The sequence below is a fragment of the Erinaceus europaeus genome, chromosome 6 (genome assembly GCF_950295315.1).
Source record: "Erinaceus europaeus chromosome 6, mEriEur2.1, whole genome shotgun sequence".
In the NCBI taxonomy this organism is placed as follows: Eukaryota; Metazoa; Chordata; class Mammalia; order Eulipotyphla; family Erinaceidae; genus Erinaceus; species Erinaceus europaeus.
This window is the reverse complement of record NC_080167.1, coordinates 25,340,476-25,360,300: the sequence shown is the minus strand read 5'-3', so window position 1 is coordinate 25,360,300 and position 19,825 is coordinate 25,340,476. Positions and strand designations below refer to the sequence as shown.

The following is a 19,825-nucleotide window of genomic DNA, read 5'->3' as shown; positions in this document are numbered from 1 at the left end:
AGTTCAATCCCCAGCAGCACATGTACCAGAGTGATGCCTGGTTCTTTCTCTCTCTCTCCTGCTATCTTTCTCGTAAATAAATAAATAAATAAATAAATTATTTTTTAAAAGTTAAGCAGTTTCACATTTTGGTGACATATTTCACATGTATGTATTTTGAAATGGCACTAAGATGTCCATTTTTAGTGGAGTTGAAGCGCAGTTATTTGGTAGAAGATTGATTAAGTTGGATATAGCCATATAGTTGAACTAATTATAATGATAAAATAATAACAAAGGTGAACATAAATATTAATGTTGAAAGTGGATAAAAGCATAAGCTATGAGGTCATATAGAATCTAGTTTTGTGCAGTGTCAAAAATTGTATGTGAATATATATGCTTACTTTATATGATGAATTTTAGCTGATAAATATATCTGTATGGGAACAAAGAGACAGATCATTTTTTAATTTTTTTATTATTTTAATTTATTCATTGGATAGATACAGCCAAGGATAAGGGAAAGGAGAGAGAGAGAGAGTCACAGAGACACGTACAGCCCTGCTTCACCATTTGCAAAGCTTTCCCTAAGCAGGTGGGGGACCGGGAACTTGAACTTGGGTCCTTGCACATTGTAACATGTGTGCTCAACCAGATGCACTACCACCCAGCCCCTCAGGAGACAGACCATTAGCATTAGCTTACTCTAACTTTTTTTTTTTGTTTTTTTTTTACCAGTGCACTGCTCAGTTCTGCCTTATGGTGGTACAGGGCACTGAACCTAAGGACTTAACTGAAAATTGGGCTGAGCAGTAGTGCAACCAGTTGAGTGCACATGATACAGTCTGTAAAGACCTAAGGTCAAGGTCAAGGCCCAGGCCCCTACTAGCAGGGGGAAAGCTTTACAAGTGGAAAAGCAGTGGTCTAGATCTATCTATCTATCTTTCTTTCTTTCCTCCTTCCTTCCTTTCTTTCTTTTCTTTTATTTTTATTTATAAAAAGCAAACACTGAAAAAAAAAACATAGGATAAGAGGGGTACAACTCCACACAACTCCCACCATCAGAACTTCTTATCCCATCCCCTCCCCTGATAGCTTTCCTATTCTTTATCCCTCTGAGAGTATGGACCCAGGGTCATTATGGGGTGTAGAAGGTGGAAGGTCTGGTTTTTGTAATTGCTTCCCCGCTGAACATGGGCACTGACAGGTCAATCCATACTTCCAGCCTGTCTCTCTTTCCCTAGTGGGGCGAGTTCTGGGGAAGCAGTGCTCCAGGACACATTGGTGGGGGTTGTCTTTCCAGGGAAGTCCGATTGGCATCATGTTAGCATCTGGAACCTGGTGGCTGAAAAAAGAATTAACATATAAAGCAAAAAAAAAAAAAGTTGACTAGCATGAACCTAAAGACTGGAATAGTGCAGATGAAGAGTTGGGGAAGGTCTCCATTTTGTAGATAGTTAGTAGTCCTATTTTAGTTATATTCCAAAGAGCCCATGACTATACAAGTATTTTTTTTTTCCTGAGCCTGACATCTGATATGCAGGTGGATCCAAGTTATTGTCTGAGGAGATGATGTCATGGCTGCAAAAAGGACCAGAAGGCTGCATCAGGGAAGAGAGTAGCTCCCAAATATGGGAAAGGTGTATAAATATTGTTGACTGTAAACCCCATCGATTTGATCTCATCTGGGACCCATATTCAGCTTAGGAGCCTATGTGACCTCTGCATCCCTATAGATCTGAGCTCACATTTTGTGGTCATGAGTAGGAACGTTCCAAGCTGCTCCAATTTTAGGACCCATCTTCCTCAGGTGGAAGATAGAGTGTGTTGTCCAGCCTTCCTTTGGAGAATGGAACATTCTCTACCTTTATTGATCCAAGTTGAGGGCAAGGTCCTATGGGGGCCCACAAAGGGGTCTATTGTGTTGTTCCTGATAGAGATGACCAGTAACAATGGAGAGAGGGATTTATTTGAGATCTAGGCCTGTCATGTCTGTTTGGGAATCTTGGGACTCCCTGACTAGGGCCCTGGCTGATGCGGTGGCCTGATAGTGTAGGGACTAAAGAGTCATCATTAAAGTAGGCCAGTCTCTTGCCTTTATTCAGCTTTTGCGATCCTTACTTTGATAAGATTAGGGAAGTATAATAGGAAATAGGTGAGGAGGGTATCTAAGTCTAAGTGGACACTATTTCATTAGGAACTTTATGGTGTCTTTTTAGGTCTTTCTACTTGCTTGCTGCATATACTGACTCACTGCAGACTATTGTGCATTTTTGATTTCAGGTATACATTTTGCCCTAAATTATGGTTACATGTGAACATGTGCCCTATTTCATGGGACCTGGTCTATATCTAGATTTTGGGACTTTGTTAGGAATTGAACCACCTGCAGTGGAATTAGAGAATCCTGTGAAAGGAAAGGTCTCACCCAAGTAGTGAGGCTTGTGAAAGTAGTCAGCCTAGGGCTGGCGAAATAGCTCACTCGGATAGTGTACTGCTTTGCCATGTGCTCAGCTCAGGTTCAAGACTAGCCCTCACAGCACTGAAGGAAGCTTTGGCCCAGTGGTCTCTTTTGCTCTTTCTGCCTCTGTGCCTTCTCCGTCTCTATAAAATAATAACAAAGAAGAAAAGCGTAATACTTGTGTTCTTATTTTCCACAAGAGTTCTCAACCACATCCTTATCCACTGTCTTGTTTTTATTTTGTTTCATTCTCATTCCAGTTAGGTAGCTACGGCAGAGCAGCAGTAAGAACTCTCATCTTACTTTTTAGGGAACCCATGTCAGTAGAAGTTAGGTGTCATCAAGTTCTGGGTTGAGGGGCTGAGCAGTGGTGCACCCTATTAAGCACAGATATTACCAAATGCAGGGACTTGGGTTTGAGCCCCTGCTCCCCACCTTCAGGGGGAATGCTTCATGAGTTGTGAAGCAGGCCTACAGATGTCTCTTTCTCTTCCATCCTCTCTCTCTTTCTCTCTATATCTTATCTAGTAAAAATTAGAAAATAAAAGTTGGCTGCCTAGGGTGATGGATCTGTAAGGCTCATAGTAAATGCTAGTGATAGCCCTGGTGGCAATTTAAAAAAAAGTTAAGAGGTTAAAAAAATTAAAATTAAAACGAACATACAAAAAAATTCTGTCGGGTCAAATTCAAGTTTCCTCCTTTTGATTCCAGGGTCATTTCGTCTGTCCATCCCTCCCAACTGTTATCCTTCTCTCCTCATTCTGAAAAGCCTGAGTCCTAAACTTAGCTTGTCTGCTGATTGCAAGGAATATTTTGTACTAATATATAAAAATGACACTGAACTAATTTTGTGCTTTCTACAGTAGGTGAAAATGGGTTTTCATTGTGATCATGAAGCAACTAGAATAGGAATTCCAGATAGAAGAGGGAATATGGAAAAAATATTTTTCGAGGACTAACTTCTAACTCAGTAGAACTATGTATAATTGTGTGTGTGTGTGTGTGTGTGTGTGTGTGCACGTATGTATGTGAGATTTTCCTCTTGCTCCCTACCTTTTAAAAATACCACTCCATTGCGTCTGAGATACTGATACATAGAAGTGAAAGGGAACAAATCCCTTACTTCTCTGCATTCTAGTTGGGTTGGAGACAAATAAATTTACATCAGACAGATTCATATGTGAAAGTGAACACATTTAATTACCTATGGATGAAGAATTTCAATGGCTATAAATTTTAGAATAAATGAGAGAGACTAATGGCTTATAAATAGTTGCCTCAAGTGGTGAAAAGAGTGGTTTCTGGGCAAAACCAAATGTTCTAGATGTTTAACTTGCCAAAGGAGAGATTTTTTTCCCCATAAAGAAGTTTATTTCTGTAAATCATCCTAAATTAGAGTCATCTTCATTTTTTAAAAATTTCATTTTTATGCCATTTTATTTATTGGGTAGAGACAGCTGGAAATTGAAGGGGGGAAGGTGATAGAGAGAAAGAGAGAGAGAGACACAGAGACATCTGCAACCCTGCTGCACCACTTGTGAAGTTTTTCCCCTGTAGATGGGGACCAGGGGCTTGAACCCAGGTCCTTGTGCATTGTAACACATGTGCTCAATATCATTATTATTATTTTAATGGTAATTGCTATGGTGACTGTTTATCTCAAAGCTCTCAAGACTTCAGTAGAGCTTACTTAACTCCAAATGCTAAAATCATGTTGAAAAGAAAAAAAAAACCTACTGGAAAAATGTCTGTCTGAACATATGTGGGGAGTTTTACCAGCTAGAAAGGCGAGCATCAGGGTTGGTTGCCAGGGGCAAAGATCTCTCCTCTCTTAGAATGTACACATTCCTCACTAAAATTAGCACAGGATTTAATATACTCTAATCAGATTAACTTCAAACCCATACCCACCCCATAAAGTGATGAAGGAAAGGAGGGAGGGAAGGAAGGAAGGAAGGATGGAAGGAAAGAAAGAAGGAAGGGGAGGGGCCAGGCTTGAGGACTGGTACATTGTTTACTAGTACATACCACTGTGGTTAGTAGAACAATTAAAATTAGGTGGGGCCTTCAAAAACTACTATAGGGGTCTGGAAACTTTCTAGAATGGCCAGTTACATATTTCTTGCTTTTCTTTGAAGTTACCAGCTCACAAGTGGATATAAACCTGCCCCCATGGATCTGAGCTTTATCAAACTCACCCCATCTCAGGAGGCAATGGTGGACAAGCTGGCAGAAAACGCTCATAACGTATGGGCCCGGGATCGAATTCGTCAGGGCTGGACTTATGGCATCCAACAGGTACATAAAAACTTACCTCTAGGACTTCTAGGCTGCTATTTACTTCTGTGAGAAACCTTAAACAATGACTTTTAAGTTCCATCTGGCTTTGTTAACATGCACTAAAGTACCGGTGTAGAACTAGGCTCAAGAAGTTAGACAACCAGAGTCAGGCGGTAGCACAACGGGTTAAGCACACGTGGCGCAAAGCGCAAGCCCCAGCTCCCCACCTGTAGGGGAGTCACTTCACAGGCGGTGAAGCAGGTCTGCAGGTGTCTATCTTTCTCTCCCCCTCTCTGTCTTCCCCTCCTCTCTCCATTTCTCTCTGTCCTATCCAACAACAACAATGAAAAACAAGGGCAACAAAAAGGGAAAATAAATAAATAAATAAATATTATTTTTTTTTAAAAAAGTTAGATAACCATGACTGTCAGATGACCACAAGGTACACCTGTGAATGTGTACCAGAATGGCGATTTGTTGCATCATTGATATTTCTGTATGTGTGGCTGTATTTTAAAAAGGAACTTTTGAAATATGAGGTTATTGACCTCTACTAACAATGAAAGACGTTCACAGTTGCTTAGTCAAAACCCTCAGGGTCAGATGAATTTCAGCATCCAGATAGGTTTCGTTTTTCTGTAAAGTTTTTCTGTAAAGTGACATTACATATTCTATAGCACCCTCACCAAGGCAGTGGACTATAAAGTAGTATTTGTTCAGCAAAATGTAGGTATGGTAACACCAAGAGGAATAAAGACTTTTATGGGCCAGGTGCTGGCAAACCAAGCTGAGTGCATATGTTACAATGCACGAGGACCCAGGTTTGAGCCCCCAGTCCCCAACTGTAGTGGGAAAGCTTTGCAAGTGGTGAAGCAGGGCTGCAGGTGTCTCTCTCTCTCCCTCTCTTTATCATCCCCTTCCCTCTTGATTTCTGGATGTCTATATCCAATAATTAAATAAATATAATAATAAAAGACTTTAAACAACCTTGTATCAATTCAGATCATGTTTTGCTACCAACTGAGAATTTTCTTTTTATTTTATTATTATTGATTTAATAATGATCAACAAGACCGTAGGATAAGAGGGGTACAACTCCACACAATTCCCACCATCAGAGTTCCGTATCCCATCCCCTCCATTAGAAGCTTTTCCTAGTCTTTATCCCTCTGGGAGCATGGACCCAGGATCAGTATGGGGTGCAGAAGGTGGAAAGTCTGGCATCTGTAATTGCTTCTCCACTGGACATGGGTATTAACAGGTCTATCCATACTCCCAGTCTGTTTCTATCTTTCCCTAGTGGGGACAGGCTCTGGAGAGGTGGGGTTTCAGGGTACATGGTATATATATTTTTAATTAAACTTAATTTAAAAAATAGGTCTTTGGAACTTTCCACAATTTCAGAATTACAGATCTCTATTAATACTGGCATCCATGTGAGTAACTAGGAGTCACTGAGTACTGACTCATAACTGGGGCAGCATAACTGAAGTGTGGGACAAACTTTAACCTTATCTCTTAGTGACTGTGTGACCATGGAGAGGTTACTTAAACCCTTTCTGCTGCTGTCTTTATCATCACTAATTATTTAGTATCATTATAGAACACATGTAGGACAAGCATTTGTGATAATTCCTGGCACCAAACCTATAGTATATAACTGTTTTGCTGCTATTATTAAATATCATTAACTATTCTTCAAGTTCTGCATGTATTGTCCTCTGTAATTTTCACCATCTTGTGATGGTTAAACAGTTCTTAGTTTCAATTTACATATGGTGTCCAGGAAGTTGTAGAACTATTTGCCCAACAATACACAACTAACAGGTGACAGAACTAAATAGGAATCAGGTTTTCTGATTCCAGAATCTTTATTTTCTTGTACTTTTTTTTTTTTTACTTATAGTAAGACTTCTTGCTAACTCTAGGTGGATTGCCTTTCTGTGCATGCTCCTTGTTCTACTCATAAAAACACAAGGCTGTCTAAACTGGCTAAAGCTCTCCTTTGAGGCATTGCTCCCCCTTGCTTCATCCACACACCTCAATTCATTCCTCTCTGATACAGCACAATGCATCCATTGCAGACTGTGTTGGACTATTTGAAAGAGCATTGTATTAAATCTTTCTTTATTCTCTTGTTAGTATGTTCTGTTTAGAACTATATGGTAAACACTTTGAAAATAGTAGCTGACTTGAGTTACTTATCCTGTATGGTAAACACTTTGAAAATAGTAGCTGACTTGAGTTACTTATCCTGTATACCAATAGTGTAGTACATTTAAATATCAGTAGATTCAAATATCAGTGTTTACAGTCTTACAAAAGGGGACTCTTTTTTATTAAAATATTTTATTTATTTATTTTCTCTTTCAGTGTCCTTGTTGTTTTTCATTGTTGTTGTAGTTACTATTGTTATTGATGTTGTCCTTGTTGGATAGGACAGAGAGAAATGGAGAGCGGGAGGGGAAGACAGAGAAGGGGAAAGAAAGACAGACACCTGCAGACCTGGTTCACTGCCTGTGAAGCAACGTCTCTGCAGGTGGGGAGCCGGGGGCTCAAACTGGGATCCTTGCCAGTCCTTGCGCTTTGCGCCATGTGCACTTAACCCGCTGCCCTACCGCCCGAGTCTCAGGGGGCTCCTTGTTAGTATTCAGAACCCCAAGATACTATGTCCAAAAAGTAAGACTTACTAGTGCTTTCAGAATTGCTATATAAGAATAATATGCTGACTACAACTTTGTTGAGAAGGAGAGTCGATGGGTAATGTGTCTAGAAGTTGCATCAACAGTGTTTTCATGGTTTATTTATTCGGGGATGGCTGTGCAGTGGTTGGTATTCCCTAACAAGGACCCCAGATGATTTTGACTCAAGGAATCTGTAGGTATTCATGTCCTCAGGTTAAGTATTCGTACAAATTTTCTAGAGAGTAAGAGGCAGCAAGTAGAAAGGTTTTCATTACTCCTGCATAAAAAAGACAAATGATGTCTATAGAGAGTTTGACAAAAGCTGCAACTGTCTCATTCAGTGAGCAGAAAGGTGTCATTTTATTTTATTGCTACCAAGAATATTGCTGGAACTCATTGTTGGCACTATGAATCCACTGCTCCCTTCAACTGTTTTCTTCTTTTTACTTATTTATTTTCTTCTTTCTTTTTTTTTAAACATTTATTTTATTTATTTATTCCCTTTTGTTGCCCTTGTTGTTTTATTGTTGTAGTTATTATTGTTGTTGTCATTGCTGGATAGGACAGAGAGAAATGGAGAGAGGAGGGGAAGACAGAGAGGAGGAGAGAAAGATAGACACCTGCAGACCTGCTTCACCACTTGTGAAGCGACTCCCCTGCAGGTGGGGAGCCGGGGTTCGAACCGGGATCCTTATGCCGGTCCTTGTGCTTTGCGCCACCTGCGCTTAACCCGCTGTGCTACAGCCCGACTCCCTTTTTTCTTCTTTCTTTTTCATTGGATAGGACAGGTAAATTGAGAAGGAAGGAGTAAATGGAAAGAGAGAAAGACATCTGCAGATCTGCTTCACCTTTCATGAAGCATCCCCCCTGCAGGTGGGGAGTGGGGCTTGAACCTAGGTCCTTGTGCATAGTAATGTATGCATTTAAGCAAGTGCACCACTGCCAGCCCCCCCCCCCCCGCCAAGGTGTCCTGTTTTAAGCAGTAGAGCCTGAAAGGTAGAGTTGTTATGTTTCCATCTTTCATGAGAGTTTTATACTTATTCTAAAGTTAGACTATTTTTATTTTTGTTTCACGAAACAGTAAGAAACCATATCTGCTTGCTTAGTCAAAATTTGTTGAAACTTTAACTTAAAAATGGGTTTGTGGAGCTGTGGCATGTAAAAGGATTCGCAATTGGGAGCTGGGAACAAGTTTAAACAATACAAGGTTTTATTAGGGTGAATCAGGTAAAAGGCAAAATAAGCACTTATCATCAGGGGTTAAGAGTAGGCTAGGTCATCAAGTCTGAGCATAGTTATAAAACGTTTATTCCCATAAGATAAACAATTATCAACTGAGGTATAGATTGCTCATGGCTGTAGAGGGGTCTTAAATGTTTACTAGCTAGCAGAATCCCACGTGTTCAGTTCCCAGGAGAAGCAGCCATGGCGGATACCTGGGTGCGCACCTCCGTCAAGATGCTTCTGACCAGGGGAACAAGCAGCAGCCAAAGAGACCTGGCTTCTGGCTGGCTGTACTTTTCAGTCTATTTGGCCCACCCACAATGCTTTGTACACCAGCACAGACTGGATCCACCCACAGTCCACCATGCACCTGCACAGATCACTGCATGCTCTGTCACCAAGGCTGCTGGCAGCACTGTGCCGGGACTTCCATCGTCGCCAGTATACTGCGTCACCACAAAAATTAATCTTAACTGCATTTAAACTTTTTGTTATTATTTGTTTGTTTTAGATAGAGACCAAGAGAAACTGAGAGGGAGGAGGGCGAGGAGAGAGAGAGAGAGTGTTAGTCTGTCCTATAGCACTGTTTCACCACTTGCAAAGCTTACTCCCTGAAGGAGAGTACCAAAGGCTTGAACCTGGGTCCTTGCATACTATGACACATGTGCTTTACCAGATGCAACACTGTCTGGATCCCCTTAACTGCATTTTAAACTTTTTTTTTATCTTCCTTTTTCTTTTCTCTTTTTCTTTTTCTTTTCTTCTTCTTCCTCTTCTTCTTCTTCTTCTTTTTTTTTTTTTTTTGCCACCAGCGTTATCATTATATTTGACAGTGAGAATTTGAGAGGGGAGGAGAGATAGATTAGATAGGTTAGATAGACAGGCAGGCAGACAGACAGACAGACAGACTGACTGACTGACTGACTGACTGACTGACTGACTGACCTGAAAACCTCCTTCACTGTGAAGTGTTGCCCCTGCAGGTGGGGAGTGGTGGCTTGAACCCACGTCCTTGTGCATAGTGATATGTGCACTTAACCTAGTATGCCACCGCCTAGTCCCCCTTGGACTATCTCTTTATAGTGGACAAATATGTTCTTTCAGTCCTGCTTTCTTATTCTGATTTCACTAATTGATAAAGTCACCTTAATTTATAGTTTTCAAGCTATTTGAAGTCATAGAACAGTCAGTAAGCCGGGGATTTTATCAGAAGGGTAATAGGCTTATTTTATTCCTTGAGTTAAAAAAATTTACTGATAAATAGACCAGAACTATATGTTCCTCTTGTAACATAGACCTGACAGTTAACTGGGGAAATATGTATATATTCTGTAGGTTAACCTTTTGCCTTATGACTGTGGCCAATGGTTAGAGATTTTTCAAGTTAACAAATTTTTACTGTTGCCAGTTTTACTTTTTCTTGTGAAGAGAGCCTGTTTTAAGTTGATTCTGTTATTAATTAAATCTTTTCTATTACTAGTGGTTTATTATCTTTTGTAGTCTGAGAAGACAAAAGGAGTGTGGAAATAGAAGCTATCACTCTCAGAGGCTTTAATTTTTTTTTATTTCTAGTGATTTTCTCATTTCCAAAAACTTTTGGGATTGCTTTAATGGCCATGTACCTTTTTCTTTTTTAATGTTTGTAGGATGTAAAGAACAGAAGAAACCCTCGTCTTGTTCCTTATGCTCTTCTAGATGACCGAACCAAGAAATCTAATAAGGACAGCCTCCGTGAGGCTGTACGCACACTGCTGGGATACGGCTACAACCTGGAGGCACCAGATCAAGACCATGGTATTTGGTGTTTTGCTTTGTTCCCCTGTAGCTACAGAGTAATACTGTATTTTCAGTCTTTGAACACCACAGGATTGAGGTGCCTGGGTTCACTCATCACCAGATATTTTCCTACAGGATTCTCAGATTCAACTAATCACAGATATTGAAACTTCTCTCATTCAAATAATATTTATTTAATCCAGGTTTAAGTAGAAATAACCACCAACATTTGCGTAGTGATTATCATATGCATTGAGTATTTTTTAACTTTTTTATCTTTATTATTGGATAGAGACAGCCATAAATCAAGAGAGAATGGGGTGCTAGAGGGGAGAGAGACATAGAGACACCTGCAACACTGCTTCACCACTTGAAAAGCTTTCCCTCTGCAGGTGGGGACTGGGGGCTTGAACCCTGGTCCTTGTGTACTATAACAGGTGCACTCAACCTGGTGCACCACCACCCAGGCCTGCATTGAGTATTTTTAAGACGTTTACACAGTTGTCAAAACTGCTCCCTCCCCAGACGGTGTTTTTGCATTGCCATATATGCAATCCAGGCTCAAACTCTGCCTCCATAGAACTGAAGGAAACTTGTGTATTATGGTTTCTTTCCATCTTTCGTTTCTCTGTCTCAGTCTCTCTGTTTCTTTCTGAAAATATCAGCCTGTAGCAGTGAACTCTGGCCTCAACAAAACAAACAAACAACAAAACCATACAAAAGCATTACTTAATCCTCACAGTAACTTTGTAAGCATAATCTGTCTATTATGCAAAAGTAAAGGAATAGATAGAAAAGTGAAATAAAAATGTAAATTGAAGGGTATGAGATAGAGTTACTTAGTCTAAGCATATAATTTAGGTCTGTAGTTTAAGCCTTTTTTCACCCTAATGAATCTTTGATAGATCAGACCCATCTTACTGTCTTAGGACCACAATGATTCTTCAGGGACAGAAAAAAAGAATTTGAAATGAAAAAGCTAACTCTCCAACTCTGGTAATATTAGTCACCTTCTCACCATACCTTCTCTCATTCAGAAGAACCAGGTTAGTTTACAGGAGTAAACCTATAGAGGAAGCTAGTATATGGTGCTCATTTTTACAGCTGAGACAGAGACTCCTTCATATGTGACTCTTAGTTTTTCTTTTGCAACCTTAAGAATTCTCTCTTTATCTTTGATCCTCACTTTTTACAATAGTGTGTCTTGTAGTGTACCTAATTGGTTTTATTTTTGCTTGGAATATGTTAAGTTTCCTATATCAGGTTGCATGTTTCCTTTCTCAATTTAGGGGTTTTATTTATTTATTTATTATTTATTTTTACCAGAGTGCTCCTCAGGTTTGGCTGATGCTTGTGTAGGGAATTGAACTTGAGACTTTGGAGCCTCAGACATGAGAGTCTCTTTGTATAACCATATGCTATCTACTCACCACAAAATTTTATTATGTTTTTGCTACCAGGATCATCACTGGGAGTTGGTGTCTGCATGGCAAATCCATCATTCTCAGTGGCCATTTTTATTTAACCCCTTTTTATTTGATACAATGGAGAGAAATTGAGAGGGAAGTAGAAATAGAAAGGGAATGAGAGGAGAGAAGGAGAGAGAGAGAGAGACCAACAACACTGCTTCATTTCTTATGAAACTTCACCCCTGCAGCTGAGGAGCAAGAATTTTAACATGGGTCCTTGTATATGGTAATGTATATACTTGTATATAGTAATGTGTATATTTAACTGGGTGTGCCACCACTTGGCCCCAATTTGGGAAACTTAATGGCTATTCTTTCTTTTTTTTTTAATGGCTATTATTTCTTCACATAAATATTCTATTCCTTCTCTTCACTCATTTCCCTTTGGAACCACTGTCATGCAAATATTGCACCTGTTGATGTCTCATATTTCTTGTGTCATTTTAATTTTTAAAATTAATTTATTTTTTAATCTGTTTCATAAGGACTGCTTGAAAACAGCAATAATCATAAACAGCAGCTATATTATCTTTTCCTTCCTTATTTACTTATTTGATAGGACAGAGAAAAACTGAAAGAGGAAATGAAGATAGAGAGGGAGAAAAAGAAACACCTGCAGCATGACTTCAGCTTTTTTGCAAGTGGGAACTGGGGACTTGAACCTGGGTCCTTGCATACTATATGTAATATGTGCCACCCAGCTCCTATGTATTATTCTTTTGTTTGTTTGTTTTCCTGCCTCTACTTAATACTGTAAGTTACTGATTCTTCAGTTCTGTGTTGAGTTCCTCCATTATTTAGCTTCTGTGCTTTTTAGCTCTGTGATATTGGTTTGGAACATTCTCGTAATTTCTCCTTTCTTGCTGTGTTTTTTTTTTTCATTTTTATTTACAAAATGGAAACACTGACAAAACCATAGGATAAGAGGGATACAATTCCACGTAATTCCCACCACCAGAACTCCATATCCCTTTCCATCCCCTGATAGTTTTCCTATTCTTTACCCTCTGGGAGCATGGACCCAGAGTCATTATCGGGTGCAGAAGGTGGAAGGTCCGGCTTCTGTAATTGCTTCCCCACTGAACATGGGCATTGACAGGTCGGTCTATACTCCTCACCTGTCCCTCTCATTCCCTCTGGGGAAGCAGGGCTCCAGGACACATTGGTGGGGTCATCTGCCCAGGGAAGTCCGGTTGGCATCATGGTATCATCTGGAACCCGGTGGCTGAAAAGAGTTAAAATATAAAGCAGAGCAAATTGTTGACTAATCATGAGCCTAAAGGTTGGAATACTGTGGATGAAAATTTGGGGTCTCCATTTTGGAAAAAGCTAGTAGGTCTATTTTAGTTAGATTCCAAGGGAACCCTTGACCCAACTAGTATATGCCTGTGCCTGACATCTAATATGCAGGTGACCTACGTTATTGTCTGGGGGAATGGTGTCATAGTTAGAAAAAGGACCAGAAAGCTGGATCAGGGAAGAGAGTAGTTCCCAAATATGGGAAAAGTATATAAATATTGTTAATGTAAACCCCATCGATTTGATCTGGGGCCCATAGTTAGCACAGGAGCCTATGTAACCTCTGCATCCCTGTAGGTCTGAGCCCACATTTTATGTCCATGGCTCGTAACATTCCAGGCTATGCCAATTTCAGAACCCATCATCCTTGGGTGATAGGCAGAGCATGCTATCCAACCTCCTCCCTTCAGAGAATGGAACATTGATTTTTATTTTTTTTAATCACTTGAAAAAGCATTATTAGGATTGTTACTTTGACTTAGATGATTTTGTTTGTCTGTATTTGGAGTACTTCTTCAACTACTGTCTTGGCCCATTGTGTGAATGGTGCATTTTGTATTCTTTGTCTCTTCATAATACCTGGTGCTCTGTGAAGGACTGATCTGAGGGCCTGTGTGTGAGCAGACCTGGACAGTGACAGATTCCCACTTGCCAGTGCCTAGGAGCACCTCTGTTTCTTGTTTACATAGGATTCATGATTTTGTCCATCAGTGACTATATCCTTGAGGTTCAGTGGACCTGGGCAGTGTGACTTAGAGGTTAAAGTCTCAAATGCCTGGTGAGTTTGAGGAGAAAGTATGGGAGCAGATTTTGTCAGAAAAATCTTGAAGAGAGGGGTAGGGATAGATAGCATAATGGTTATGTAAAGAGACTCTCATGCCTGAGGTTCCATAGTCCCAGATTCAACCCCCCACACTACCATAAAACACAGAAGAGCAGTGCTCTCATTAAAAAGAGACAGAGAGAGAGAGAGAGAGAGAGAGAGAGATAACAACTTGCTAAATATAGAATTCTAGTTTCACTCTTTTTATCTTTTAGAACTCTGTGTATTGTGTATATATTGCTTTTTTAGCCTCCATGTTTTTTTGATAAGCCATTAACACTTTTATTGAGGATCCCTTTTGTGAAGTGTTGTTTCTTTTGGTGCTTTTCAGATGCTCTTCGTCTTTTAATAGTTTATGATGTGTCTCCTGTAGATTTCTTTCAGCTAATTTTTCTTGTTTTTGTTGAACTTCTTGGATGTGTTAATGCTTTTCATCAGATTTTAAAAATCTTTATCAAACTAACATTTAAGTTTCTTTATATAATTTTTATATTTTATTTACTTTCCCTTTTGTTGCCATTTTATTGTTGTGTTATTATTGTTGTTATTGATTCCGTCATTATTAGATGAGACTGAGAAATAGAGAGAGGAGGGGAAGACAAAGAGGGGGAGAGAAAGACACCTGCAGACCTATTTCACCGCTTGTGAAGCAACTCCTCTGCAGGTGCGGAGCTGGGGGCTTGAACCAGGATCCTTACACTTGTCCTTGTGCTTAGTGCCACATGGACATGCACTTAACCCACTGTGCTACTGCCTGACTCCCACATTTAAGTTTCTTAAGGGATACTTTAAAATTTTAATATATAAATTTTATTAGTGATTTAATAATGATTTACCTTACAAGGGTAGAGTTTCATACTGCACTGATCATCAAAGTTCTCTGTAACCCCCTACCACCTCTCCTATAATCACTGTAGTTCTCAGAAAATCTTAGAGATAGTTTGGCTCCTTCTTTTTTTGTAAGTTCATGTGGTTCAATTATTTACATTCTATATATGAGCAAGATCATTTGGTAGTCGTGTATTATTACCTTCTTACTTCACCAACTATAATCAATTCTAGTTCCATTCATTTTGTTAGGGACACATTTTATTGGTTATTCTTTATCCTCTATGATAAGATATACTTTCTTATCACTTATACTGAAAGCTAGAGTTTATAAAGATATTGGCATTTGGAGGCCTGGCGGTAGCGCAGCTGATTAAGTGCACATGTCATGAATTGCAAAGACTGGTGTAAGAATCCTGGTTCAAGTCCCTGGCTCCCCACCTGCAGAGCAGGGGTCCCTTCACAAGCCGTGAGGTCTGTTGGTGTCTATCTTTCTCCCCCCCCATCTCCCCCTCCTCTCTCGATTTCTCTCTGTCCTATTCAGTAACAGCAATAACAACAATAACAATAACAACCAAAAGGGCAACAAAAATGGGGGGGGGGGAAATGGCCTCCAGGAGCAGTGGATTCATGGTGCAGGCACCAAGCCCCAACAATAATCCTGGAGGCAAAAATAAAAAGATATTGGCATTTATGAATTTTCCTCTCCCTTAAGATCCCCCCCCACACACATCAGGGTTATTGCCTGGGCTGGGTGCCTATACATCTCCACTAGTCCCAGCAGCTACTTTTTCCCCCTTTCTTTCTTTTTGATAGACAGTAAGAGACAGAGGGAGAGAGAGAGAGAGACACGTACAGCACTGCTCCACTGGTGGAGTTTCCCTTCTTTAGATGGACTTGCTCCTGGTCCTTATATCTGGCAATACATGCACTCTACCTGGTGAGCCACCACCCAGCCCTCTGCTATTGTGCTTGTTATATATGCTGTTAATTCATTTCTTCACTTTTCTTAGTTTATTAGTTATTTAATAATGACCAGCAAGATTGTGGGCTAAGAGGGGGCACATTTACCACTACCAGAGTTCTGTATCCTATCCTCTCCATTCGATACTTCCATATTCTTTATCCCTCTGGGAGTATGGACCAAAGATCTTTATGGGGTGCAGAAGGTGGGTGGTCTGGCTTCTGTAATTTCATCTCCACTGGACATGGGTAATAACAGGTCCATCCATACTCCCAGCCTGTTTCTGTCTTTCTCTGGTGGGGTAGGGCTCTGGAGAGGTGGGCTTCCAGGGTACATTGGTGAGGTTGTTTGCCCGGGGAAGTCAGGTTGGCATTATGGTAACATCTGCAACTGGGTGGCTGAAACTCTTTAAGATATAAATCAGAACAAATTGTTTAATAATTAGGAACCTAAAGGTCAAAGTATAACAGATAAGATTTGGAGTCTTCATGTTGGAAGAAGCTCCGAAGTCTATTTTAGGCATATTCTGATGGACCTGTGACTTTACTAATTTTTCCCTGGGCCAGACAGCTAACATGTAGGTGGGCTAAAAGTATTGCCTGCAAGGATTGTGTCAGAGGTGAAAATAGGACCAGAAAGCTGGATCCCAAATATGGGAAAATTATAACTATAAATCCCATCAATCTATATGCCTTAAAGTAAAAGTGTGCAATAATCTATAGTGAGTCAATAAGTAACAAGACCTAAAAAGGACACCGTAAAGTACTAGTCAAATGTTCTCTGCTTGGACCTGGATACCCTCCTCACCTGCTTCCTGTGTTACTTCCTGCAATTACTCTAAGCCTAGCTGTGACAGATAAAGTAAGGACTACAAAAGCTGGATAAGGGCAAGAGACTGGCACAGTCTAATGATGGCCCTTTTGGTCATTACCAGGCCACCCCATCATCCAGACCCCTAGTCAGGAAATCCTGGGATTCCCACACAGATATGATGGGTGTATACCTCTAGCAGACCCCCGTCTTCACCATCACTGGTCATTTCCAACAGGAACATCATAAACCCTCTTGTGGGCCTCTGTAGAACATTGCCCTCAATGTAGAACAGTGGTAGAAATTGCCCTATTCTCCAAAGAGAGGCTGGGTCAAAACTGCTATTTGAGGAACACTGGTCCTGAAATGAATGCAGCCTAGAATGTTCCTGCCTGTGACCATGGAATGCAGGCTCAGACCTACAGGGAAGCAGCGGTTACACAGGCACCTGTGCTATATATGAACCGATATGCTGTTAATTCTTTAATTATCATCTTAACATGTTCTATAGAGTTTGTTATTTGTAGTCTTTGTAGTCTTTGCTTTACTGTTTTAATGGCAGTTAGTGACTGAAGAAAGATTCCTCAAATGCCAGAAATATATAACTCTCTTAGCTTTACTGAGGGAAGGGTTCTATGCTGAGTACATTGGGACACCATGCTATCAGCGCTCATATAGGGCAATCTTCACCTTATCCTTTCCTTACTGCATATGTAGATCTCCTGGTCTTCCCAAAATGACAGTGCAGTTCTTCTCTAAACAGAGACCCAGCTCTAGGTAGAAACATGACTTTTGAGATTGTCAAGATACAATTGAAGCTTTTCACAGCCCACCATGGACATCTCATTTCCCAGCTTTTCTTTTGTCAATTTTGTGTCAACATGTTAACTCAACAGTTATTGTCACCTCAAGCAAATGCATTGTTAAAAGTTGCCTTTAGGGAGTCGGACAGTAGCACAGCGGGGTAAGCGCAGGTGGCGCAAAGCATAAGGACCGGCATAAGGATTCTGGTTCGAGCCCCCGGCTCCCCACCTTCAGGGGAGTCGCTTCACAAGCAGGTCTGCAGGTGTCTGTATTTCTCTCCCCCTTTCTGTCTTCCCCTCCTCTCTCTATTTCTCTCTATCCTACCCAACAACATCGACATCACTAATAACTACAACAATAAAACAAGGACAACAAAATGGAGTAAATGAATATTAAAATTTTTTTTAAAACTTGCCTTTGATTACTGTCCATAAATGCCTCTAGGGTAAAGTTACGTTTGCATTGGAAAAGCTTTAAATTGGGTCAAAGAAGGATAAGCCTTACAAATGGGATTTTCATAGGAATTGCCAGAAAGGAACAGTATGAGTTATCTACAATTTTGGCTTTGGTAAAGTGCCTGCTCTATTCTGTCCCATCTAGAGACTTCTAGATACTTGACGGTCCCTCTACTTGAACATCGACCGCCTTTAAGTGTTAACAGGTGGCCAGGGATATGAGACTTTCTTGATGGGTTGGAAATAAAATAAGTACAAATGCCATGAAATTTGTAGTTCTTAGGGATCTTCACCCATTTTTATGGAAACAAACCCTCCTCAGATTGTTCCTAACCTTTGGTTACATTCCAAAACTCTGAGAAAGTTGACTTCTTCCCAGTATTTTCCATTGCTTTTATAGAAAAGTCTTTGGAGAGACTTACTCTGTCAAATGTGTACTTGTTTCTGTTGATATTACTCCACAGTAAAGATGAGAAATAGCTATTCTGTAAAATGGAACAGAAAGCAGGCTGTAAATGGATAAAAATTTACAGAGAAACTTTCATGATCAAGTTTATAGTGGAAATTATGAGCTAATCATGCTACCAGTCTGTTATGTGTATGTTTTCTCATAAACCCGACAGAGCTAGAGTAGTTGTTGATCATAACAGTAGACAGAGATTGGGGTTAAAGAGTAAACAAGGAAAAGAAGAAGAGGACAAGAAGATCTGGAGTGCTATAGAGATTAAGAAGGGATGCCACTGTGGGGGTCCGGCGGTAGCGCAATGGGTTAAAAATATGAGGCAAAAGCACAGGAGCCGGCATAAGGATCCTGGTTCGAGCCCCCAGCTCCCCACCTGCAGAGGAGTCACTTCATAGGTGGTGAAGCAGTTCTGCAGGTGTCTATCTTCCTCTCCCCCTCTGTCTTCCCCTCCTCTCTCCATTTCTCTCTGTCCTATCCAGCAACGACAACGTCACTAACAACAACAATAACTACAACAATAAAGAAACAACAAAGGCAACAAAAGGGAAAAGAAAATTAAAAAAGAAGGGATGCCACTAAGAAAGTTACTATGTTAATTGAGTGTATGAGAAATGAGAAAATAGAATGGGGAAAAATAATCAGTGGGTGACATATTTCCTGAAGGTTAAGAATTTAGAGGTTGAATATGGACCCCAAGTCAAATTGATGGCATTTATAGTTAACGATATTTATATACTTTCCCCATATTTGGGAGCTACTGTCTTCCCAGATCAAGCTTTCTAGTCCTAGTTCAAACTCTGACACCATCTCCCCAGAAAATACCTATGGTCAACCTGCATGTGAGTTCTCAGGCTCAGGAAACAATTAGTAAAGTCATGGGCCCCTTGGAATATACCTAAAATAGACCTACTAGCTTTTTCCAAAATGGAGACCCCAAAGCTCATCCACTATATTCTTACTTTTAGGTTCTTGATTACTAAACAGTCTGTTCTGCTTTATATCGTAATGCTTTTTCAGTCACCCAAGTTGCAGATGCTACCCTGAGGTCAATCTGACTTCTCTGGGCAGACAAAGTCACTAATGTACCTTGGAACCCCACCTCTCCAAGAGCCCTACTCCACTAGAGAAAGATAGAAACAAGTTGGGAGTATGTATAGACCTGTTACAGCCCATGTCCAGTGGAGAAGCAATTACAGAAGCCAGACCTTCCACCTTCTGAGCCTCAAAATGATCCTGGGTCCGTGCTCCTAGAGGGATAAAGAATAGGAAAGCTTCCAATGGAAGGGATAGAATACAGAACTTAGAGGGTAGGAACTATGTGGAACTGTACCCCTTTTATCCTATGGTCTTGTTGATCATTATTAAATCATTATTAATTTTAAAAAAGAATTTAGAGGTAAGCAGGGTAAATCTTATTGAGGTTATGTGAGCAATATATAGTAAGGTTAATGCAATATATTCCACAGTAAAAACTTACAGCCTTTGTTGTTCATCAGTGTGTCT

The 19,825-nt window shown here is 40.2% G+C and overlaps 1 protein-coding gene across 3 annotated transcripts in view; it reads left to right on the top strand.

Annotated features, from left to right (window-relative positions):
• The window catches only part of RYR2 (ryanodine receptor 2), an 820,963-nt gene that overhangs the window by 541,812 nt on the left and 259,326 nt on the right, over window positions 1-19,825 (top strand). For all 3 annotated transcript variants that reach the window (XM_060191940.1, XM_060191939.1, XM_060191938.1), the window contains 2 exons: window positions 4,582-4,741; window positions 10,278-10,425. In XM_060191940.1, the coding sequence (XP_060047923.1) occupies window positions 4,582-4,741; window positions 10,278-10,425 (308 nt within the window). The remainder of the gene's footprint in view (window positions 1-4,581; window positions 4,742-10,277; window positions 10,426-19,825) is intronic.